This window comes from Alosa pseudoharengus, unplaced genomic scaffold (genome assembly GCF_046254945.1).
Source record: "Alosa pseudoharengus isolate Yale_2024_CS ecotype anadromous, Long Island Sound unplaced genomic scaffold, YU_APseudo_1.1 YU_APseudo_1.1_scf_3, whole genome shotgun sequence".
Taxonomy (NCBI): domain Eukaryota; kingdom Metazoa; phylum Chordata; class Actinopteri; order Clupeiformes; family Clupeidae; genus Alosa; species Alosa pseudoharengus.
Window position 1 is genome coordinate 20,065,728 of NW_027468718.1, and position 21,478 is coordinate 20,087,205.

General features: G+C 45.2%; 1 protein-coding gene across 1 annotated transcript; it reads right to left on the reverse strand.

Annotated features, from left to right (window-relative positions):
• Positions 1-234: 234 nt before the first annotated feature.
• On the reverse strand, positions 235-21,457 carry cers6 (ceramide synthase 6). The gene is made up of 11 exons (XM_076263506.1): positions 21,196-21,457; positions 18,432-18,537; positions 17,582-17,712; positions 12,069-12,126; positions 10,082-10,132; positions 9,715-9,807; positions 7,630-7,758; positions 7,177-7,283; positions 3,187-3,343; positions 2,537-2,560; positions 235-2,289 (listed from the first exon to the last, which is right to left on the reverse strand). Exons 1-11 carry the CDS (start codon positions 21,363-21,365, stop codon positions 2,128-2,130), a joined length of 1,188 nt encoding a protein of 395 aa, XP_076119621.1. The 5' UTR covers positions 21,366-21,457; the 3' UTR covers positions 235-2,127.
• Positions 21,458-21,478: the final 21 nt, after the last annotated feature.

Below are 21,478 nucleotides of genomic sequence, written 5' to 3' on the forward strand. Positions count from 1 at the left end.
TAGGCTAGAGAGTGAGCCAATAAAGCACGGGAACAGCTCAAGCAGAATAATTGTGTGTCATTTCAGTGAGTGTAAAATAGCCCATTAGCCGGCGTAGTGCAGAGTGACAATGTATTCAGACACAGTTCCAGACATTCAGTAGGGGATGTAAGAGCTAGATTCTGGTCCTTTTTTTCATGGCTAGGACTAAAACACAATTACTGAAATAAAAGAAACCACAAAGCACACAAAATATTCAATGTGCTGGGATTTGTCATGTTTATTCAAAATTCATGGCAACATTGTTTCATTGTCTCTAACATTTTTTTTTTATTTCCACTGTTTTTCATAAAAGCAGAGAAATCCTGCCCTCTTAAATACTGTGAACATTTTTGACATCATTGTAAACCATCTGCACTGGCAAAAGTGCATAAAGTGTGTGTGTGTGAGTGAGAGAGAGGAGGGCATTCGATAGCAGCTTCCCAATGGACAAACTGCTGGGGGGCGGGGGGGCCTCAGATATACAGCAATACTGAATCTATCTGTGGAAGAACCTTTCTGTTTCAAATCACAAGCACTAACTGAAGCTTTCACAACAATCCTGTCCTGGCTAACATAAAAAAAACAGGCAACAGACATTACTGTTCCCTCATTAAATTCATCCTAAAAGCAAACTGCGAGTGAGGCACACCATCATTATTATCTGGCATCGCACCCGGGCCTGTAGAAATTGTAGTTTGCCAAATCTATGTATAAACCCAATGATCAACTAAAGAGAGATTTTAATTCAACAACTAGAATTGTAATACTTTATTAAATCAGTATCCTCATGCAAACAGACTCTGAATCACATAACTGTTTGGGTAGGATATATCACTTCCGCCATCTCTCTTCTCACCATATGTCGTATTAACCAAGTAGAAGTATGACCAGATATAAGTGCTGTGCAAATCATTTTCAAAATGAGATACACAATCCTATGGAAGTGCTCAATGCACTGACTGCTTGTATAAGAACTGTCTGCATCTCCAGCATACAATTGCAATTCAGCTCATGTCAACTCGATGCATTTAAATCTTATGGCAGGGCTAGCATGACTTAAATACTTATCCCACTAGGACGATCTGTAGTACCTGCACTGGATTTTTAACTAACTAAATAATGCAATTCAGTAGGCTATAGCAAAACAATAGGGCCCCAGTGTAGACTCTGTCAGCAAAAGTTGTTAGGGGACACTATGAAGTGATTTGCATTTGATTACAATTGGATAGTAGACAAATAACATAATAATGTTATAGTAACTTCACACACATATATCATTGTTACTGATTTTCTAATTTACAGCATCCTGGTGGACCATGTGTGTTTGTATGTCATCCTGTAGTGGTCTGTCGAGTGTCAACACACAATCATTTCTATGACGACTAAGAGGGACACGGCTGATCTAGCAAAGGGGCGGTCAGGCATTCCAGGCCAATGCAGTTTCTACGGTGCGCAGCCAGGGACAAAACTTCTACTGAACGAGTTCACACTTTGATGGACAGGTGAACAGCACAGTGAATGCTGTGGATATCATGACTGCGCCACTTTTGAACACTGACAGCAAAATTATTTAAAAGACGATGCAAAAAAAATCCTCCACTTTTCGCCAAAAAATAACAGTATATACACATATATAAAAATAAATAAATACAAAGACACTGACGCAAGATAAACTTCTTCCCATAATTCCACACTACACAGCAGCATGCTTCGTATGATAAAAGTGGAATGCTTTCATTCGCTGGCTAATGAAAAAGTGGGCGATACCAACAATAGTGCAATGATTTTTTTTTAAATCCCACCGCTATAATCAGGTGCACAAGAACGCAGGGAAAACCAAACCCCTTAAACGAAAATAATCAAAAGACAGGATAAAGAAGAGCAGATAAAGGAGAAGAGAGCAAAACAAAATTAAACCATAGCAAAAAAACTAACAAACAAACAAACAAACAAACAAACAAACTGCATTCACATATCTTTATGAAGAGCTTCCAGTACCAGACGGGCAATGTTGTTCATGTATTCACACGCAAAGGTTATCAGGAGCACTGCTGGGGCCCCAAGGGCTCCTGCTCCAGTGCCTATGAGTGTCTGAATGTGGGTGGGTCAGTGGTCGTCGTGGCAGGGCGTGCCCGACAGGTACCCGTTGGTGCCGTGGGCTCCGTTGGTGCCATTCGAGGAGTTGCTGTGGTGCTTGTGGGATGGAGGTGGTGCCGCTTCATCCTCGTCCGAGCTGGACTCGATGTCGCTGCGGTCATCCTTTGACACCTACGGGGAGAAAGGCCACGTCATGTAATCATGTAATCAGAGTGTTTTTGTGTGGTGCATGCTAATTAATCTTATGACTCAAAATATATGTTCCAGGAAGGATTAGGTGTGGAGCACTTACTAGGCTTATCTTATGTAAGTCACATTCACTTGTTATCATGAAATGTGTATCATTTTTGTCCAACAAGACACCCAATAACCCCTCTATCTACCACTTAGAAGTTTATTTGCATTCTGGTCCACTTACATGTAAAGGATTCCATTTCCCAGCCTTGAAGATGAGCAGGTTAGCACATGGGACAGAGAGAGGCAATGTCAACAGAAGAGCTATTTACACTGGAGCAACACTGTTAATGGTTTAGAAATGGATGCCTGCATATGCCTCCTTCTATCAATTCTGCACGCTCTGGAGTAAAACATAAGGCTTTCAAATGCGTGATGTGCATAAAACATCAGTATAGTACATCAGGAAGGGGAGAGGAGTAAGAAAGAAGAATAATGAATGGCTTATCCCCCAAAAGCTTAGTTGACTAAGGAAGACAAACTACAAGAAACTCTCTGTACGCTCACTGTTTTCCAGAGAAAATTCAACCCCAGGCAAAAACACAGACTTACAATGGCATTTGTATTGATTTAAAAATGTCAAATGTCTATGACCCTGTAATACAATGCTTAATCCACATTTCACTATTGTGCTCAAATGTTAACATACATGAGACCACAAGCTCCCCAACTCTGGGCAAGAATCCCTGTTCCTCTGATATCTGTGCACTGCCTAGGGTAAACTACTAACAAATGTATTCCATATGTGGCCAAGATGAGAGAACTCGGAGAGATAGAGTTGTAATGGCATGCCATTTAGGAGGAGGAGGAGGTGGGCCTGGGCCTTATCCTTACCTTGCCCCTGGAGATGGCCCTGCAGGCAATCCTCACTATGAGGTAGGACCAGAAGGTATGCAGCGCCTGCAGCAGCAGCAGCAGCAGGTTGAAGAGCCACCAGGATGGGAACGGACCCACAATCTCCCAGCTCTCAAACAGCGTGCTGTTCAGAACCCTGCAGAGGGAGGGCAGCAAAGAGACTCACTCAGTCATGTGGATGAGGACTGAGAGAAAGAATGAGGTATACTGTATGTTTTGTGTGTGTGTGTGTGTGTGTAGGGATGTCTGCGTACAAGATTTTTATTAAAGTGATGGGCAGAAAGAGTTATATTGAGAGAGTGATTTAACAAGCCAAGTGTCCACTAGCATTGTCAGCTTCAGTGAAGAGCTCATCTCAAATCCCCTTCAAGAAATCTGATAGCATTTGTATAACCTTGATGAATCTTCTCCCGCTTACATTATTAAAAAGGCTGAATCCATTCATGGTGCGAGGGAAGATGCCAGAGACCCAGGCGGCTCATCCTCGGAGGCCATGCTGGCCCTGGACGTGCCGAGTCTGCCATAAAAGCGATACGTGGAGAGAGACGTGCCGGGCATGGCGTATCTGATTATCCACCCTGCCTCGCCATGATGCTGTGTTCCCCAGTCTGTCCCCCAGACCTAGCTTGCCCAATGAAGACAGCACTAGCGGCTTTTGGCATTTGCCGAAGCGGGAAGCTTTATGACATGGGGAGCGGCATCGGAATATTTTTTTAGCTTTCATTTGCGCTAATCAGTTTTCTATTGCTCATTTGCACGTCAATCGTATGTCACCATGTGGGGAGTTGGCGCCCTATGGACCCTTTCAGGAGAGTTCCATTATCAGCATCATAGTTGGCCCCACAAGACTTCCTTTTTCTTAATCTTAATGCAGAGAAAGTAGATTGGGAACCAAATAGAATGTTCAAGCATGGTTTTTGTTTTTATTGTTGAAAGGGTCTATAGGCTACTTTGCAGGCACCCGTGAGTTTGAGCATGCACACCATGTTCTCCATCACTACCTGTCAAGAACCTCTCCCGATTTGCAATGGTCTTAGGATATCGTGATTAAAATACGAGTCTCGCTCCATGACCGTAATCAAACCTGAGACACTCGCGCCAGCGTGTCATTTCAGGGCGAGACGAGAGGAGGAAGGGAATGCTAATTTGAGGAAACGAGTGGAGAGGAGCGCAGCAGAGGAGACGCTTGGATGTCGGGCTAAGTGGTCAGACACAGACACAGACACAGACACGCACGCACGCACGCACGCACGCACGCGCACACACACACACACACACACACACACACACAGCACCAGCGGAGCAGTCTGGACCGCTGGAAGACGAGCAAGATCTAGGTCAGAACATTAGCGGCTGCTCGGCCCCCAAGCAACAACTCATCTACCCCAGACGGAGGCTTCTCTTCAAGCATGTGGGGTCCAAATGACATGCCCCCTCGACATCACTCTGCTGAGGGGTGTACCTGAGGTTTCGAAGTGTGGAACGTGTACACATACACAGAGTGACATCTCACTTTTTTGCTTTCAGTGAGACATACACCTTGACAGGCCAGTCCTCAGGTGTTCCTTTAGACTTGGTGATGATTTAGTAGGAGGCTCGAAGAGGGATAAACATGAACCATCGAGGACACGAGCTCAGAGGAGGTAAACTCTCGCAGAATCAGATACAGAAACCATGGCAACAGAGACACTGCAATGATACATAGGCTGGCGAGCAAGAGAAAATAAAGAAGTATCAGACAGCAGTGAGACACCTCAGGGTGAGAAAGGGGGGTGGGGAGGGAGAGTGTGTGTGAAATGCAGGAGTGTTCAGCTATAGATGGCGGCCTTCCTCTAACTACAAGGTCTCTCAAAGTCGGGTAAACATCTACACTGTCTCATCATTTGACTGGCATCGTACACGGCATTGTCATCTGGGACCAATTACTATTTGAATGGGTACAGATGAGCCATGTTATTGAACAACAAGAATCTCTCTAGAACGGCAAGACTGTCCAAGTGTAGAGATACACTGAAAAGATGGAAACACAGTACAATAGCCTCACAGGCACTCAATGCTGGCCAATCAGAAGGCAAGAAAAGATCTGCCACCATTGCAGGCATGTGTCTTTTCATCATCTCACTACAAGAAGTCATCACACAGACATTACATGAATAAACAGCCATTAAAACCGCTTCCATCATTGCTCATCGGTTAGTGCTGCTTTCGTATCTATGGCAACAGGACCCTTTGACAAGCGGGTGGCGGTCAGAAAGTGGATTTGATTGAGGAGCGGGCGCCAAATACAGTGAGTATTGGTTTTGTGTTTGGGCCAGTGTCAGTACACGATCCGTATCGCCTGCCAGAACCAGTTTTATTATACATGCTCGTTCTCTGGATAGGTAATACTGACAATCGCGCAAGCGTAGAACCGATCATGTAGTGTCGTAAACCATCGTAAAAGACGTTGAACTTCTGCGCATGCGCAAGATTATGCGCGTGCGGAGAACGGATCTGGCAGGCGGTACGGATCGTGTACTGACAGCCAGCGCGGGAGCTGTGGCAGTGCAGGAGTGAATGAATGCTGCACGCAACTCTCACGTCCTGTGGGTTTCAGCACAGACACCCTGTCGAGCCTGTCTGTGCTGTTAACCGTCTGTCATGGCCAGGCCACAACTCTTGCCCCTGACAGACAGCTTAACTTCCTGCACACTGTACCACAGAGAGCACAGGAGAGGAGAGAGGTGGGGGTGGGGGGGGGGGGGGGTGAGGGAGACAGAGGCTGTTTCTCAAAGTCGAGGATCCTCGAGGATTCGTGCATTGTAGAATTGAGCCAAACGACGAGTCAAATCCTTCAAAAACGAGTGAAGGTTTCTTCTTAGCATTCGGAAAACACATAATGTTACATCCTTTAAATAAATAAATAATAATAATAATAATGATAATGATTTTGAGAAACAGACAGAGACAGAGAGAGAGACAGAGGGCCAGACATTTGCGAATGTAGCGCTATCAGCGCCTTTCTCCACCCTCCTACTGCAAGTTGCGAACCTTCACAGCTGAACGGCATACTTCAATCACAAGCACAGTTGAATGAAGTTAACTGATGACAACATTAAAAGGAATCAAACGTTTAGCGATCATGAAATAATACAATAAATGATAAGATGTCAACAAGCAGGAAGATAATGAAGAGCAGTAGTTCTACTCAAATTACTTGTGCACGTAAGCTATGGAAGATTGGTCAAATCTAGCAAGTAGAAATACTGTAGGGATACTGTAAGTGTCATCACATTCTAAAACCCCCACACACATACACCAAACAGGTTACATGAAGATGTGTTGAAACCACCACTACCACCATAAACATAGCACCCCATCTCTTGCAGAGAAAAACAAGATATCTATCGTTTTCTTTCGTTAACTCAATTTGTGTCGACAGGGACATCACGGCCACCACCACCACTAACCTACGATCGAAACCTCATAATTCCGGAGAATGTCTAAAGTGGATGACATGAAAGTGAAAGTAAGACATTCGAAAGGCCAACAAAAGTTAAGGTAGCTTTTGATATAGTACAAAGATGCAGACAAAAAATCTGCGCTTTTACCTCAGTGCGGCCTGTTTGTACATACCTCGCCATGTTTTTACGCGCAACAAAGTATTTTTTGCCCAACAAATACGCCTGAAGTGGCCGCAAAAACTTTAGTACATCTAGCCCAGAGAGAATACAGGGAACTGGGGAACAATGGAAGAAAGTGAACAATGAGCCACAGCAGACAGAAACAGTGCAGGAACATGCTACTGGAGATGAAAAAACAAGAGACGTGAAAAAGGAACAAGTGTGTGGGTCTGTGCATAGAGTAAGAGAGTAAAAGACTGAGTGTGAGTGAGTGAGAGAGAGAGTGAGCGGGAGTACTTGTGTGAGAGAGTGAGAATATGCTCAGGACAGAAGACAAAGCGAGGAGCCGAGAGAGAGTTATGCTTACCAGACAGGGAATATGCCGAGCCTGGAACTCATGAAGACCAAAGCAAACATGACAAATAGCAGGTTGCAGAGCTTCTGACATTTGGCATAATTGGCCATTTTAGCTGCCTGCAAAAGATAAACACAACCTTTCACATTTGCAGTGTAACAGCAATTCCAACTGGCAAGCACAGCCACATGAAACATTACCAAATTAGATAGCACAATGCATCTGAGGAATCCAATGCATGTTAAAACATTATCACACCTTAAGTCAATATGATATGGAAATACCAATGGTAAAAAGTTTTGGAGTTGGTTAAGGAGAAATTCATTTTACTTTTACAAGTTTGCCCAAGTCTTGTGTCTGAGGTGAAGGAGGCATGTGAGGATGTGCATGTGTGTGTGTGTGTGTGTGTGTGTGTGTGTGTGTGTGTGTGTGTGTGTGTCAGAATGTGTGTGTACGTGTGCCCACCTCCAGGAGCACGTCTGAGGCATCGTGGAGACACATGACCAGGGTGCCGACCCGCACCATGTTGTTGACATAGGAGAAGGTGATGAGAGCAAGGGTGGCCAGGTGGTGCATGAACATGAGCAGGAAGTCCTGAGGAGGAAGTAGAGCAGTGAGCATGTAAACACATGACACATGGAACACACTACTCACTCTCACACTACTGGGGATGGACACATTTTGTCAACAACAGACACAATTTCACACACACAAAATAACACTTAACAACTGTACAGAAACTGGTAAAACAACAGTAAAATACCTAATAACACATAATGTGAAAGATTAATGGCTTGATGTGTAGTATACACTACTTTATTACTTAAGTGGTATCACAAACCTGCACAAGAAAGTAAACCAATAATTATTCAGTACCCCACGAACAAGCAAACACATTTGCACGTATTAACAATAGTCACTACTCAAAGCTCCTCTAGTCTGGCCAATGTACTACTACTACTGGGGATGAACACAGGTGACACGAGAGTGGATGCTCTCCTGTTGCATCATGGGACTGTGGAAGCCCAGCGCAGAGCAGGCAGTATAAGGCTAAGCTGAAAGCAGGAGGATGAGGATGTGGAAGAGAAGGAGGAAGAGGAGGAGGAGGAGGATGAAGAAGACTGGCAATGTGTGAGCTCTGGAATGGAAGCGAGGCAAGAGAGAGCGGAGGGGGAACATACTGGAGCTTTGGCAGGGGGGTGTGGAAGACCTTCCTCAATGCGTGGTGTTTTTGTGCATGACAGAACTGAAAGGAGAGAAGAAAACAAACAAACAAACAGACATAAAATCATGCCAACAGTCATCAAAGACCAATGAGAGCGCACAAGGGCCATTAGATCAAAGTCAAACGATAACAGCAACCACGTGGCAACCATGTGGTTCGCATGGCCAAGGCTGCTCTAGAGAGAAGAGAAAGAGAGAGAAAGAGAGCGAGAGATCAAAATTGAAGAGAGAGCAAGAGAGAGAGAGAGAGAGAGAGAGAAAGGTGGAGAGGTGATGACAAAACAGATGCAGATGCTGATGAAGGTACATGCACGCTGTAGGCCTCCGAGCCTCGAGGGGGCAGACTGGAGTCAGAGGTCAGCCTAGACGCGGTGGTGTGCATCTCACCACGGAGAGCACGGGATGCAGTCATGCGCAAAAGAGCAGGCTGAAGAATCGGCTTTCCCTCTCGTTCTAAACTGGGCCTTATAGTTCTTGCAGTTTGGTGCCTGATCATTCAAGACTTGTATCTGTATGTAACCTTTATGTGGTGAGTGAAGCGCATCAAAAGCAAGCACATTGAAAGCTGCATTATAGAAGGAAATCAGAAGATGTCTAGCTAGACAGCGAGGAACCTTTCCCATACTAGACAACTCTCTTGAGGAAAGCACACACATACTGCTCTATATTTGGTTTGCTACACTTCCAAAGCATGACTGAGAACTGGGGATAAGTGAGAGTTATATATATATAAAAATCCCTCTTAGCCAGGTCAAGGCTGCTAAGTGGCCATCTATGAATTAGCCTGCTTGAAAAAAAAACAATTCACCACAAGATGAGAGTGGACATCAAATTATGGATATTTTACTGCATCAGCGCAATCGCAGCCAAACACACCATTAACCCAAAATGCAAACCAACCCAGCTACAGGGTCCAGGACCTTTTATTTAAATCTTAAGACAACACGCAAGCTTCATCTCCAACAGGGCATCTGCTTGTCCAAATCACATTGATGGTAAGTGCAGGACAGACTCTAACGTGAGCAGAAGTGGAATGTCGTGGGCGGATGATAAACATCTGTCATTTCATCACATTCTAAAACCCCCACACACATACACCAAACAGGTTACATGAAGATGTGTTGAAACCACCACTACCACCATAAACATAGCACCCCATCTCTTGCTGAGAAAAACAAGATATCTATCGTTTTCTTTCGTTAACTCAATTTGTGTCGACAGGGACATCACGGCCACCACCACCACTAACCTACGATCGAAACCTCATAATTCCGGAGAATGTCTAAAGGAAACCATGATGCGTGTTGCGCCCTGTTGTTAACCTACCTTTCTCCTGATGTCTGTAAACTGTGAGAAGAGCAGGGACAGGTAGAAGGAGAGCTGCAGAGTATAGTAGTAGTGTAGGTCTACCGTGAGAGCCTGGAATACAAAGGACACAATGCGTAAGAGAACAAATAACACCCACTTCCACTATTAGACACCTCCAGATATGCCCGGGGACAGCCGGAGCAAATAAGCAATGTCTGGCTCAATACAAAACAAAATAACCAAATCTCAGGCGGTGAACAGCTTGTCTACTGTGAGCAAGTGTAAACATTTAGAATACTCGGTTACAGAGAACCATACACACAGGACCCTGCTTTCATTCAATCTGAAGTAAAAGAAAGCAAAAGGGGTCTCTTTCTGTGCTCACCTGATACGGGTAGTTGTACCAGCACTCTCTAGTGTTCCACAGCCATGGGGCCTGGGGAGACAGAGAACAGGAGCAGGATATCACTGAACAGCTGAAGACGGCAGGGTCTCACAACGACTTCCACTAACAGCAATTAGTCACAGGGGGGATTTCGAGGTGCTCGCCAATTCAGAGGAGCCTGGAGAACAGTGAGTAATCAGACATCTGTGAAGACACTTGTAGGACTGCACTGTACCTATACCATATTAAAACAAGAAATACAAAAATACCACACCACCTACACCACCAAAAATAACTGGGTCTAGGGACAAAATGTCAGAAGACAACCCACTGATGGTGAAGAAAGAACATGTCTATTTTTACTGCTGTCAATTCAGATGAACCACTGCAAATGCAACCAAAAACTGTCTATTGTGAATGAGGGCTGACTACCTAATATTGTAAGAAGTTGCAGCACTGCTGTAAAAAAACTATGTGTATGTGCTTTCACTCTACAGAGACTACACACCCATAAATGACAAACTGGAGCACTACTGTAATGTGTGTGTGTGTGTGTGTGTGTGTGTGTGTGTGTGTGTGTGTGTGTGTGTGTGTGTGTGTGTGGTCTGTTTAGCCATCACTGAGACTGAAAACTACATAAAAATCACCTAATGAGCTGCCACCTCATCTAGCTCCAGGGCCTAGAACACAGTACTGGCTGCTCTGTGTGAGTCTCCTTGAACTACCTGCTCTAGCTTCTCATGGCCTAAATCAGAGACACAGATAGAGAGAACAGAGACCAGGCTGCTCTTCAACCACACAACAGTCGTGTGTGCCATTCATGTTCAATAGAGAACACTTACAGGGAGGCTACACGAGGTAGCCTACATACCTGAATGCACCTGAAGCGGTCTGTTTGCCAAGCATATTCGGCAACAGTTGGCGAATAATCAATGAAATTAGCTACACCAGAAGCGATACCACCGTGCCTACATCCAAGAAAATTAGACCAGCGTTCTAAAACTAATGTTACACTCCGCGAACGTAGTGCTTCAATTGCACACCCAAGGTAGCCTGGCTAATACCCTGAGAATGTAAGCTGGTAGCAACAACACGTTGAGTATATTAAATAGTAGACACTATTCCTGAGTGGGTATGAGTATCCTTAAATTGAACAGACCCTAACAAACAGATCAACGCCCATTAGAGGGAGATCCTAAATGGAGGCAGTGACTAATGATGTTCTACACAGGACTGACACTGTGCTTCTGCACTCCTCCATGCAGGGCAGGGCAGGACCGTGCCGGTGTGAGGTGTGGCAAGGAACCTCGTACCAACGCTGTGCAGAGCCCGCCCCGCCCCCCCCCCCATCTCCCCCTCCTCCAGGCCTGCTACTATTAATGAGTCCCACGAGAGAGCTGGCCCTGACAGCTATCCGCTGAACTCATTCGCAAAAGTGCTTTGTCATGCAAGATTCTTCCAATGAAGGAGCCAGGCCCCCTCAACGTCTCCCATGATTACGGCTCTCTGGCCCCAATCAATCTCGCCATGGACAAATATCACTTCACCATAACCATATTTCACACGCTACGTCAGCGAGAACAGGACTATATCTACCAGCCCCACTGGAGTAAACAAATACAGCACTGTGCACATATGTGGCTGACATTTCTCAATGCAATCTTAGTTCAATAAATGGACACAGCCCTGGCAAGAGAGCTAGGGTGACATTACACTGTTATGACAACACAGAAATACCACAGACGATAAGCAAAAGCATTAGATAAATATCACAGACTCTGTTTCACCATATCTTAGTTATTTTAAAGTAAAGGAATTAGACATGCACTCTATGGTATGTCAACACAAAAACTGAACCAAAAATATGCACAAAAATATGGAAGGCGGATTATGAACACACTGAAGAAGTTAAATATATGCATGTTCTATGCTTCAGAACAGCCTGTAAGAAGCTCATTACATACAGTATTAGGCTTTTTAGACTTACCTTTTTAAGAAAGCGGACTCCATAGGTGAATATGTAGAGGTAAAATGTGAATCTCCACCTGAGGACAAAAAGAGATAGCTGTCAGATCAATCATTTCTGGTTACCAGAGTGCATACTCCCTCTCGCGGCATAAAACTATCATTTTGGAAATAGCACACTCAGAAAGTATCTCCCGGGTGCTGCACGGTGGCAACCAGCAGCGCATTTTGTTTGTCTCCTAAAAGTCTCCTAAATAAACAAATAAAAATATATACATGATAGATTCCAATATATACTAACTAATAATGATGTTTTCATTTATATATAGATATTTTATAGATCAGTGGCGCCATCCAAATGAAATGAGCATGATGTCACTGGTGGTGTTTTCCATGACTGTGTGATTTCAGTCGGTGATTCAGTGTTAGGATGTCACAGTGCACAAAATCAGTAATGTAACTCCCACTCCTCTGTTCTGTGCTACAGTGCAGCAGTTCTGCTCAGCTCTGCTCTCTCTCTGTCTCGGCTGTGAAACCTGAGAAAAGGCCACGACACACAGGCTCTCAGTGCACTTCAATCCTCTGAGTCACGCAGTTCAGCTGTGTGTTTGCGGAGGAGCAACGGACCCAAAAGCCTCAGATCTTCCATCCACATGCAGGCGTCTACTCTTAACCTACTGGGCACTTTTGAAAAAACAACACCAGGACGAAGACATTACTCATTCAGCCAGAATCTAGTTGCCAATGTTCCCGTTTGAAAAGGCCACTGAATGAAAGAGTACAAAGCTGACGTATTGTGTTACAGTGCGCTATAAAAGGATGTGTTCAGAAAATAGAAAAGCATTGGCAAAAACATGGCTTTTATCTGGGAACAATTTGTGGTCAAAGCTGCTTCAGTTCTTTTGTCTCTTGATTTAATATGCTGATTAGTTGACCACCTGTGTGTGTGTGTGTGTGTAGTGGCCAGTGCTACGGCTATAGCTTGAGGTGCCCTCTGTCTTGCTGGATGAGTCACAAAGGGTCCAGATGCCACCGCATCAGTGCCTGTCACACAGCAGGGGCTCTGCCAACTCCTGCCCTGGGAATTACATAACTCCCCAGAGACCCGCGCGCGCGCACACACACACACACACACACACACACACACACACACACACACACACACACACACACACACACACACACACACACACACACACACACACACACACACACACACACACACACACACACACACACACACACACACACACACACACACACACACACACACACACACACACACACACACACACACACACACACACACACACACACACACACACACACACACACACTACATAGATAGATAGATACTTTATTGATCCCCAGGGGAAATTCAAGAAAAAAAAAAACATACCACACAAGCACACTACATACCACACAAGCACACACATACACCTCATACAACACACACACACACACATCCTAACTGGACAAACAACGTTTTCCCTCTAATCATGGCAGTATACTGTATGGAGCCCACCGTACAGTGTGTGACTCCCAGCTGGCTTGAACGGAGATGAGACCCAGTGCCCCCAGCTCAGCGTGTGCCAGCCAGACCCCTGCTCCTGCCCCGACACATTACACACCTCAGCCCTAACACACCGCAGACGCCCTGCCGCCCCCTTCTCACACACACACACACACACACACACACACACACACACACACACACACACACACACACACTCCCTGCACCTACCCACCGGACGCTTCACACCAGACTCAGAGTGTGATTGAAAAGGGCCCCCCCCCCCATAACCATTTCCAACCATTTCCCAGCCTCGTGTCACAGAATGAGCAAAGCGAAGAGGGAGAGACTTCAGTCACCGCTTGGTTGACGTACAGGTGAGGTGAAGGGGAGAGCGGCGACAGCCTGATCAAACAGGATGCCGCATGGCTCCGTTTACTCTGCGGTGGTGATATCACACAAACACACACGATAGAGAGAGAGAGAGAGAGAGAGAGAGAGACATGCCCGAACCTTCACCTCTAGCTTTCACTAAAGCTCACAACCGGCACTATTATGTAAAAAAAGCAGACTTATTTGTCCTCCCGCCAAAGGCTTAGCTTTCTCAGTGATCCTGTGTCTCAGATAGGTCCACAACAGCTTTGGAGGGGACCATTTGTCATGTCGGGCTAAATCGATTCTGACCTTTCATAAAACAGACCAGTCGAAGGGAGGAGTGTGAGTCTGGACATTCTGCTGCCCAGGTGCTGCACAGATAATGCCACCGTCTTGTCTGTGCCACTGTAAGGCAACAAACGCTGCCAATATCCTCACTCGGTGCTAGATTGGGTTAGTTGCTGTGCAACCGGTGAGCCAAGGGGCTGTCTGGGAGAGTTGTGAGGGTTTGGCGGCCTTTCAGAACAGAACTATTAATACAATCACCATAACTCCCGACGCCCATTACACTGACTGCAAAATTTGTTTGCGAACAGGCATGGCTTGTGCTGAGCGGCCAATCCCCAGGTCCTTAAACTGTTTTCCGCTTAAGATGACCTCAGCAATTTATGAAAGGACTGCTTGAGTCGGTCAGACAGGGGTGTGGGAAAACTGAGGTTGAGGACTCGAGGGTGATCAAAGGAGCCAGAGAGGCTAGGGGAAATGAATTGGTAATAGAGCTTTAATTAGAGTCCAATAACGAACACGAAGCAGGTGAAAAAGGGGAGAGAGAGACAGCCATGAATAAATCACCAGCTGCTGCTCCTTCGCTGAGGTGAATCACTGCAGCAGAGTTAGATCAGGAGACGAGCGAGCGAGCGAGCGAGTGAGAGGGAGAGAGAGAGAGATAGAGAGAGGGTGAGAGAGAGAGAGAGAGAGAGAGAGAAGTCAGCCAATACTGCGAGCAACACCAGCCGTGCACGCTGTGGAATGCAAACGTTTCTGTGGTGTTTCTATGGTGACTCAAAATATTACTTATGTTAGGTGGGTGGTCAGAGAAATCCATTCTTCCCCTGCATGTTCTGTGTATTCAGTTAGCCAGTGCTGCAGCAACACAGTGGAGACCAACTTAGAGAAGAGGTTTCTTAGTGGAAGACACTGAACTGCATTCACACTCTTCTTGCCACTCACTTCAAAGTTCTTATGTAAACTTTTTGCCCCGGAAAAATCATTTTAATACCATAGCATTCTGATAGGACTTTTTGGATGTACAAGGAGTTTGCAGACATCCCAGATTTCCACAAAGCAAAAAAAATGTGCCCTTGACACTTCAAAGCACAAGTGGATTTATATTCAGTGTTCTTCAGGGAGGTTTTTCTGCCTAAAAATAAGACAGCAAAGAGCGGAGGAACAGGGGTAAGATCACTGCAGACTCGCAGACAAACCTTGCCTGACACTGGGGAATAGAGCTGGCAGACAATCCGGATAAAATAGGTTGGGAAATAAGTGGCTCTGGTCACCATCTCATAGCCCCCGCCGATCCTCAACAAAAAAGGTCTGGCTCCACTACCTCCTCTGTTGATTTCGTGAAACGAGGAAAACCCACGAGTCCTAACTACTTTCCCCCAAAAATCAAATAAATAAATACATACGAAAATAACACAAAGAGAAAGAAACTCTCTGGTCGCCGGCGTCATCCTCATCCCATCCGACACATGCAGCTGTGAGGCAGAACGCATTCATTACGGGGGATTACCGGCGAGGGCCGCACAGCGGGGCTTATTCGGGGAGATTGGCGCGAGCCGGTGGGACCTGGGGACCGAGCAGTGTCATAGACGTACCATTGTTCCACTGTTATCTGTCAAACGGCACACGGAACCGACGGCATCTGATTCGCCGCGACACATGGGGCTATTTTGGGGAGATTTGGGCTGCAGACTTTCTCCCAGAGTGACACTGGCGGTGGAATTTGGGCAATGGTTTGGAGCCTGGCTGGCACTCTGGAGAAGTTAATGAGAAGTTTATAAAAGTCATACTGTATGTGCAGAGGCACGTAGTGAGTGACAGACTGCAGCCCTGTGCTGTTTATGGTCTTCGCATTTCTCTGGATTTTTTCAGGCTAAATCTGACCTTTATATGGTGAAACACTGTCAGAGACCGCACACTGCAGAAATGACTTGTCCAGTGGCTAGAAAAACAAGCTTCCTTTGTATTTCTGACTTTGTGACTTCCAGACTACACAACAGTGCAACCAAAACAGCCTGAACGAAAATAAATGTGGGCATGAAACCACTGAACCAATAAATCAAGCCGAAAAATGGGAATGCCACCGTCATTGTCTGAGAAGTGCATTCTTCCTGAAAAGCCTCACATCCTCTAGGATTGCGCGACATCATCTACAGAACCAGTTGGTACAGTGACTAATCCCCAGACTAACTCGGTCAGTCTCCCCACTGGGGATGGAAGCTGGAGGCCTTCCAGGCAGCCTCCTCAAACCACCGCCGCCCACTCCCGCTCCATGGAATGTTGACGGCTAAGCTGCAGAGACAAGGTTTTTTTTCTTTCTTATTTTCCCGTTTGTGTTTAAGCTTACATGTATGTAAGCCATCAACAGTCACTGTGTAAAACACACACACACTCTCCTGCAAAGGCCAAACTTGTAGGATGCCAAATGACTTGGTGATACATATGCAATGACTTGAAACTAATGTAAATTCGGATCGGTCTCAACTACTGCCACTGTGCATGATAAAGCATGAAAGTAATCTTTGAAAAACACACATGCACATTTGAGTCATTGAAAAAAAGTGTCTATATTTCCAAATTTCACTCTGGACTATTTCACCTTGAACTGTTTTGGTAAGACCACTATCCTTATATTGCTCCCTCTCCTGAGCCAAAAAGTCCAAGTGCAGCCTGCACTGGAGGATCTGCCTCTCTGATGCCCAGTCTGGGAGGATCCACACCACTGCTCCCTCAGTCACCAGCACAGGGGATGATACACTGTGTCCATTTGTTATTAGAGCTGGGAATCATTAGTGGGCTGGTGACTTTACTCTTCAATACTTCAGGCTAATCTGATTGTGTAGTCATGGGCCAAGCTTACTTTTCCGGTAAGATAATACCGCAATTTATTAATCTTTTGCCCTGCAAGAACCTGACAGCATTTCCCTCTTTGTAAGTCTAAGGTTGTTTTACACCTTTGGGAAACTGTAAAAGCAATGCATTGTATTGCCCTAGTGAACATCCAGATGTATTTAAGATTTTAATAATTAAATAATAAAAGTTGATACTTCTCATTTGACACTTGCCAAAATACTAGATGCTGAACTGTATCGATTGTTTCCCCTTCAGCCCTCCTTGATATGCAGAAATAAATGGAGCTTTCAAATCGACAAAGCTTGTTCTTAGGTCCAAGTGATATGCATGCTCAATCAAACTTAGCAAACGGGAATGGCATAGGCTCTTAACCAAATACGTTCCCTAAGCATCAGTCACCTCAAACAGAATCCATCATGTGGGCTGATGTGTATGCATGATGAGGGGTGGGGTGGGATGGGGCTTTCTGCTAGGGGAGGTCGTGTGTAAGTAAGAAGAGGCTCCCTCACATGCTCTCACAGAAGCGGGCCAGGGTGCTGGGCTTCTCCTGGTTGCGCCGCTGCCGGAACCAGCGCTGAATGGTCTGCACGTTCCAGTCCAGCTGCTTAGACAGCCCTTCTAACCTCTTCTCATCTGGGTGCTGGAGGAGTGGGGGGGGGGGGGGAGTGTAAAAACAAAAGAAGACAAGACAAAAATATCATTCAAAGCCTTTTTTTCAGAAATGAGGTCAAAATTGACAGAATAAAATAGCCACATTAACCCCACTTATACATGTCTTAGGGCACTATGTCTCAGTGGGATTAATGTTTATTCTGTCATTTTTAATGTGTTTACAGGGCTCTAGTGTAAGTGAGAGCGCACAACGACCCCGTGACATGATGCCCAGGTCAGAATAGAAGCCCCTCAAACGGAGACCAAGGTGAGAGCAACAGGGCCAGCGCAGCCTCCTCTCCAGAGGCGCTATGCCGCGCGCTCGGCCTCCTTCAGTCGAGGAGGTGAGCGTCTTCCAAGGCCGCGGCTCCTACCTCCTCCTGCCTGCTGCTGCTGCTGGGTGCTGTCGCCGCCATGCTCAACATTTGTCAAGGAAACTTGGTTCTGAGCGGGGTCCAAAAATAGCCGCGTCTGTGCGTCAGCAGACGAAGGCACAGATAAAAGGGAGGAGATCCAGCCGTCCCTGTTTTTCTTGGGTCCCACTGTTCACTGTTCAGTCATTCACACAGTCCTCATTAAATGTGTGTGTGTGTGTGTGTGTGTGTGGGGTGTGAGGGGGGGAACTGGTCTTGCGTGAATGTTGTGAGAAATTTAAGGCCTTGCTTTTGAAACTGACATTTTTCACATCTCTGTGGCTAGACACCTTACCTTGGTGATGGCAGTGAAGACCTTCTCCAGGATGGCATTGGGCTGAGCCTTCTGTGGTCCGTTGGCTTGGATTTTCATACCCAGGGCACATGGTCTCGCAATAAACCTACAGTAAGAAATGGATAGATTCATCACTAGGCCCACACAGAAAACCTTCTAAATTTGTCCTTTCACAGTGGCTTGGGAGAGTGTAATTTCCAGGAAAGAAAATGTGCCACTCATTCTTGAGAACTAACAGTTTTTTGTTATCTCTCTTTCCATCCTGTCAGTATCTCTTCACTGAGGGGGGAGAACTTAACCACATTATCTAGATCGAGACACAATACAGATGAGATGTTGCTCTGCATCTTTATCAAACCGATGGCTCGAAGACAGATACGATAAACATCTCTGGGTCTGAGGCCAAATGAATGCCTCAGCATTGTCCTTCCCTAGCAGAGATGACACAAGCTGAAGTCCTTATCTCTGGACGATAAAACACAGTGGGCTTGACATTCACAGTACAACTTAAACACGACCAAAAAATTAAAAAAAAGTTGTCAGAAAAGCTGTCATCTCTGGGCATTGCACCACAACATACAGTATGCTGGTTATTTGACTCTGTACACTGGGTCTCTGAATGCTGTGCAAACAAGGAGTTTCATTATCACATCATCACCCTTGTGTATCATACTGATGCTCATGTAGAAAACATTCTATCAAGAGCGTCACTGGCAATGAAGCCTGAAATAAATCTCTCTGTATTTGACCTGTACTCTTGCCTTCATCTCAACTCTTAACTTCTGAACCACAGCAGGAGACGGCAACAGGAGACTACTGCTGCTGCTGCCGCTACTGCGGCACCGCTACAGAACATGTGTACTGTGGGAGGAACCAGCGGAAAGGACAACAAGAACACGCGCCTCTGCAGGGCCGGCATTCCACGCACAAAACAAGCCGCTCGAGTGCTTTCACACCGCCACAGACACATCGGTACATAAGGGGAGTGATACAGTAGCAGTGGAATTCACAAACTATCCTACAAATCAGGTGGGTATGCCATCTGTGTGCTACATCCTGCAGCCTTAGATGACTTTACAAGAGAGAGAGAGAGAGAGAGAGAGAGAGAGAAAGAAAGAAAGAAAGAAAGAAAGAAAGAAAGAAAGAAAGAAAGAAAGAAAGAAAGAAAGAGAGTTTTATCAGCCCGGACAAAAAGATCTGTTTCATCCTTCACTAGGTTTCATACTATGTCCCAATGCAGTTCAACTTTGAAGCACATTCTGAAATAGTTGAAATGAAGGGCTTGAGTCTTGCTGCTTTTTTATCATGATGCTACCCATGAAGTTCCAATGTCCCTATTTTATCCAACTTCAGGATCTAACTACTATGTCCAAATATCCACAGGTCTTCTGTCTTGGTGTATATTGGCCTAAATTGGGGAAAAATGATGACAAATTTTGTATGATGAATGTTTTAACATGTCATGCTTCGACCACTCATTTCAAAAAACATTCTCAGGGCCACTAGTACTGCACTGAATAGGCCTATTAATTACCCTGATATACTGTACCAATGTGCATGATTGTCCTTCCACACCCAGAGGCAATGAGGATAAACTACAGGAAGATCAATAGAAGACTAACTCAATTCAGCTTAGGCTGTTAACATGAAGTGGTTCTGGGTGAATGTTCCAGCAGAAAATATTCTTATTATCCTACAACTGCACACCCCAACCCCCCCCCCCCCCCCCTCCACACACACACACTAATCCCCCGGCCTAGGGGATTACACAAGCCCTCCATTCCAGCTAGGCCTCCTCTAAGATGCAGCCAGGGTTCTTGCTCCGGCACAGTGGTCCCAGTAATTGAAAGATCTGTGCTCAGAACACAAAGTCTGTGTTTGGTCATGCTGTAGATTCAAATCATTAGAACAAGATATATATATTGCTAAGTTTTCACTGAGTAAAAGCTGTCCCAGGGGATCAAACCAGACTGCTCCTGTGCAGTTACTGTTTAAGAACTAATATGACATGTGCATGTGCCTATTTTGATAACCTATACAAAGCAATGCATTTTCATGACAAGAACGTTGGCTCCTGGTGTTTTGATGTTCTATTTATTCCTGTTCACTGCAATATCATGATGAAGAACCCGGGGTTTTGCACAAGGTCAGTTCTCAGAGTAGCCCGCTATAACAAGAGTTACAGTAGCCTATAGGCATTTTGTAAGAGGGTTAACAATTTGCAAGTGTAGTGGCTTGCATATCTCAAAGTCTAAATAGTTTCAGACTTATCTGTAGCCCAAACGCTAGAACAACAAATAGGAGTAGCCTACACTTTGTCTTCTTATCTTTAGTTCTTCATTGGTTGATCTAAAAACGTGTATATATTACAATTCAAGGGACAATTAGTGAAAAAGATAAGGCAAGATAAGCTGGAGTTTTCCGCCTCTTTATGGTAACGGATATAACATCCAAGAGGCTACAGGCCAACTAACTTATGAATTCTATCCATCACATTTATAACGTTAATAAAATACTGTAAACAAGGCAAGCATTGGGAAACAATTGTTTGAATTTCAAGCTGATGAATTGTCGATGAGGAAAATGGCTCCTAATAAAATTTATTTCTGACACTCTTCCCATAACGCGAGGTGAGATGTTCGTCCAGGAAATCCTCAACGCTAATCGATTGCAGCGAAGATGAACGAGATGTTGAATGAGATACACTTCTAGACTTGACATTCGAATTACTTCATCACAGGGACGACAGGTTTCATACACATACCTTTCAAATACCAGCCGGATCATGAAGATGCAGAATGCTAAAGGGCATGCCAGATACAGGTCCTCAGCTTGCGGGAAGGTTAACTCGTCTGTGTTTTTTAAGTCAGCCCAGGTTACATTATGAGGGAGCCAAAATCTTTCGTTCCAAAACCATACCAAAATACCAGCCATGGTGTTCGACCTGTTTTAACAAGTTACACAAGGTGCTACTGACAGCCGATGCTGGGCTGTATCCTTTCCTGCTCCGAAGGCAGATCTTTGCAGCTTTCAGTGTGATGATGGAA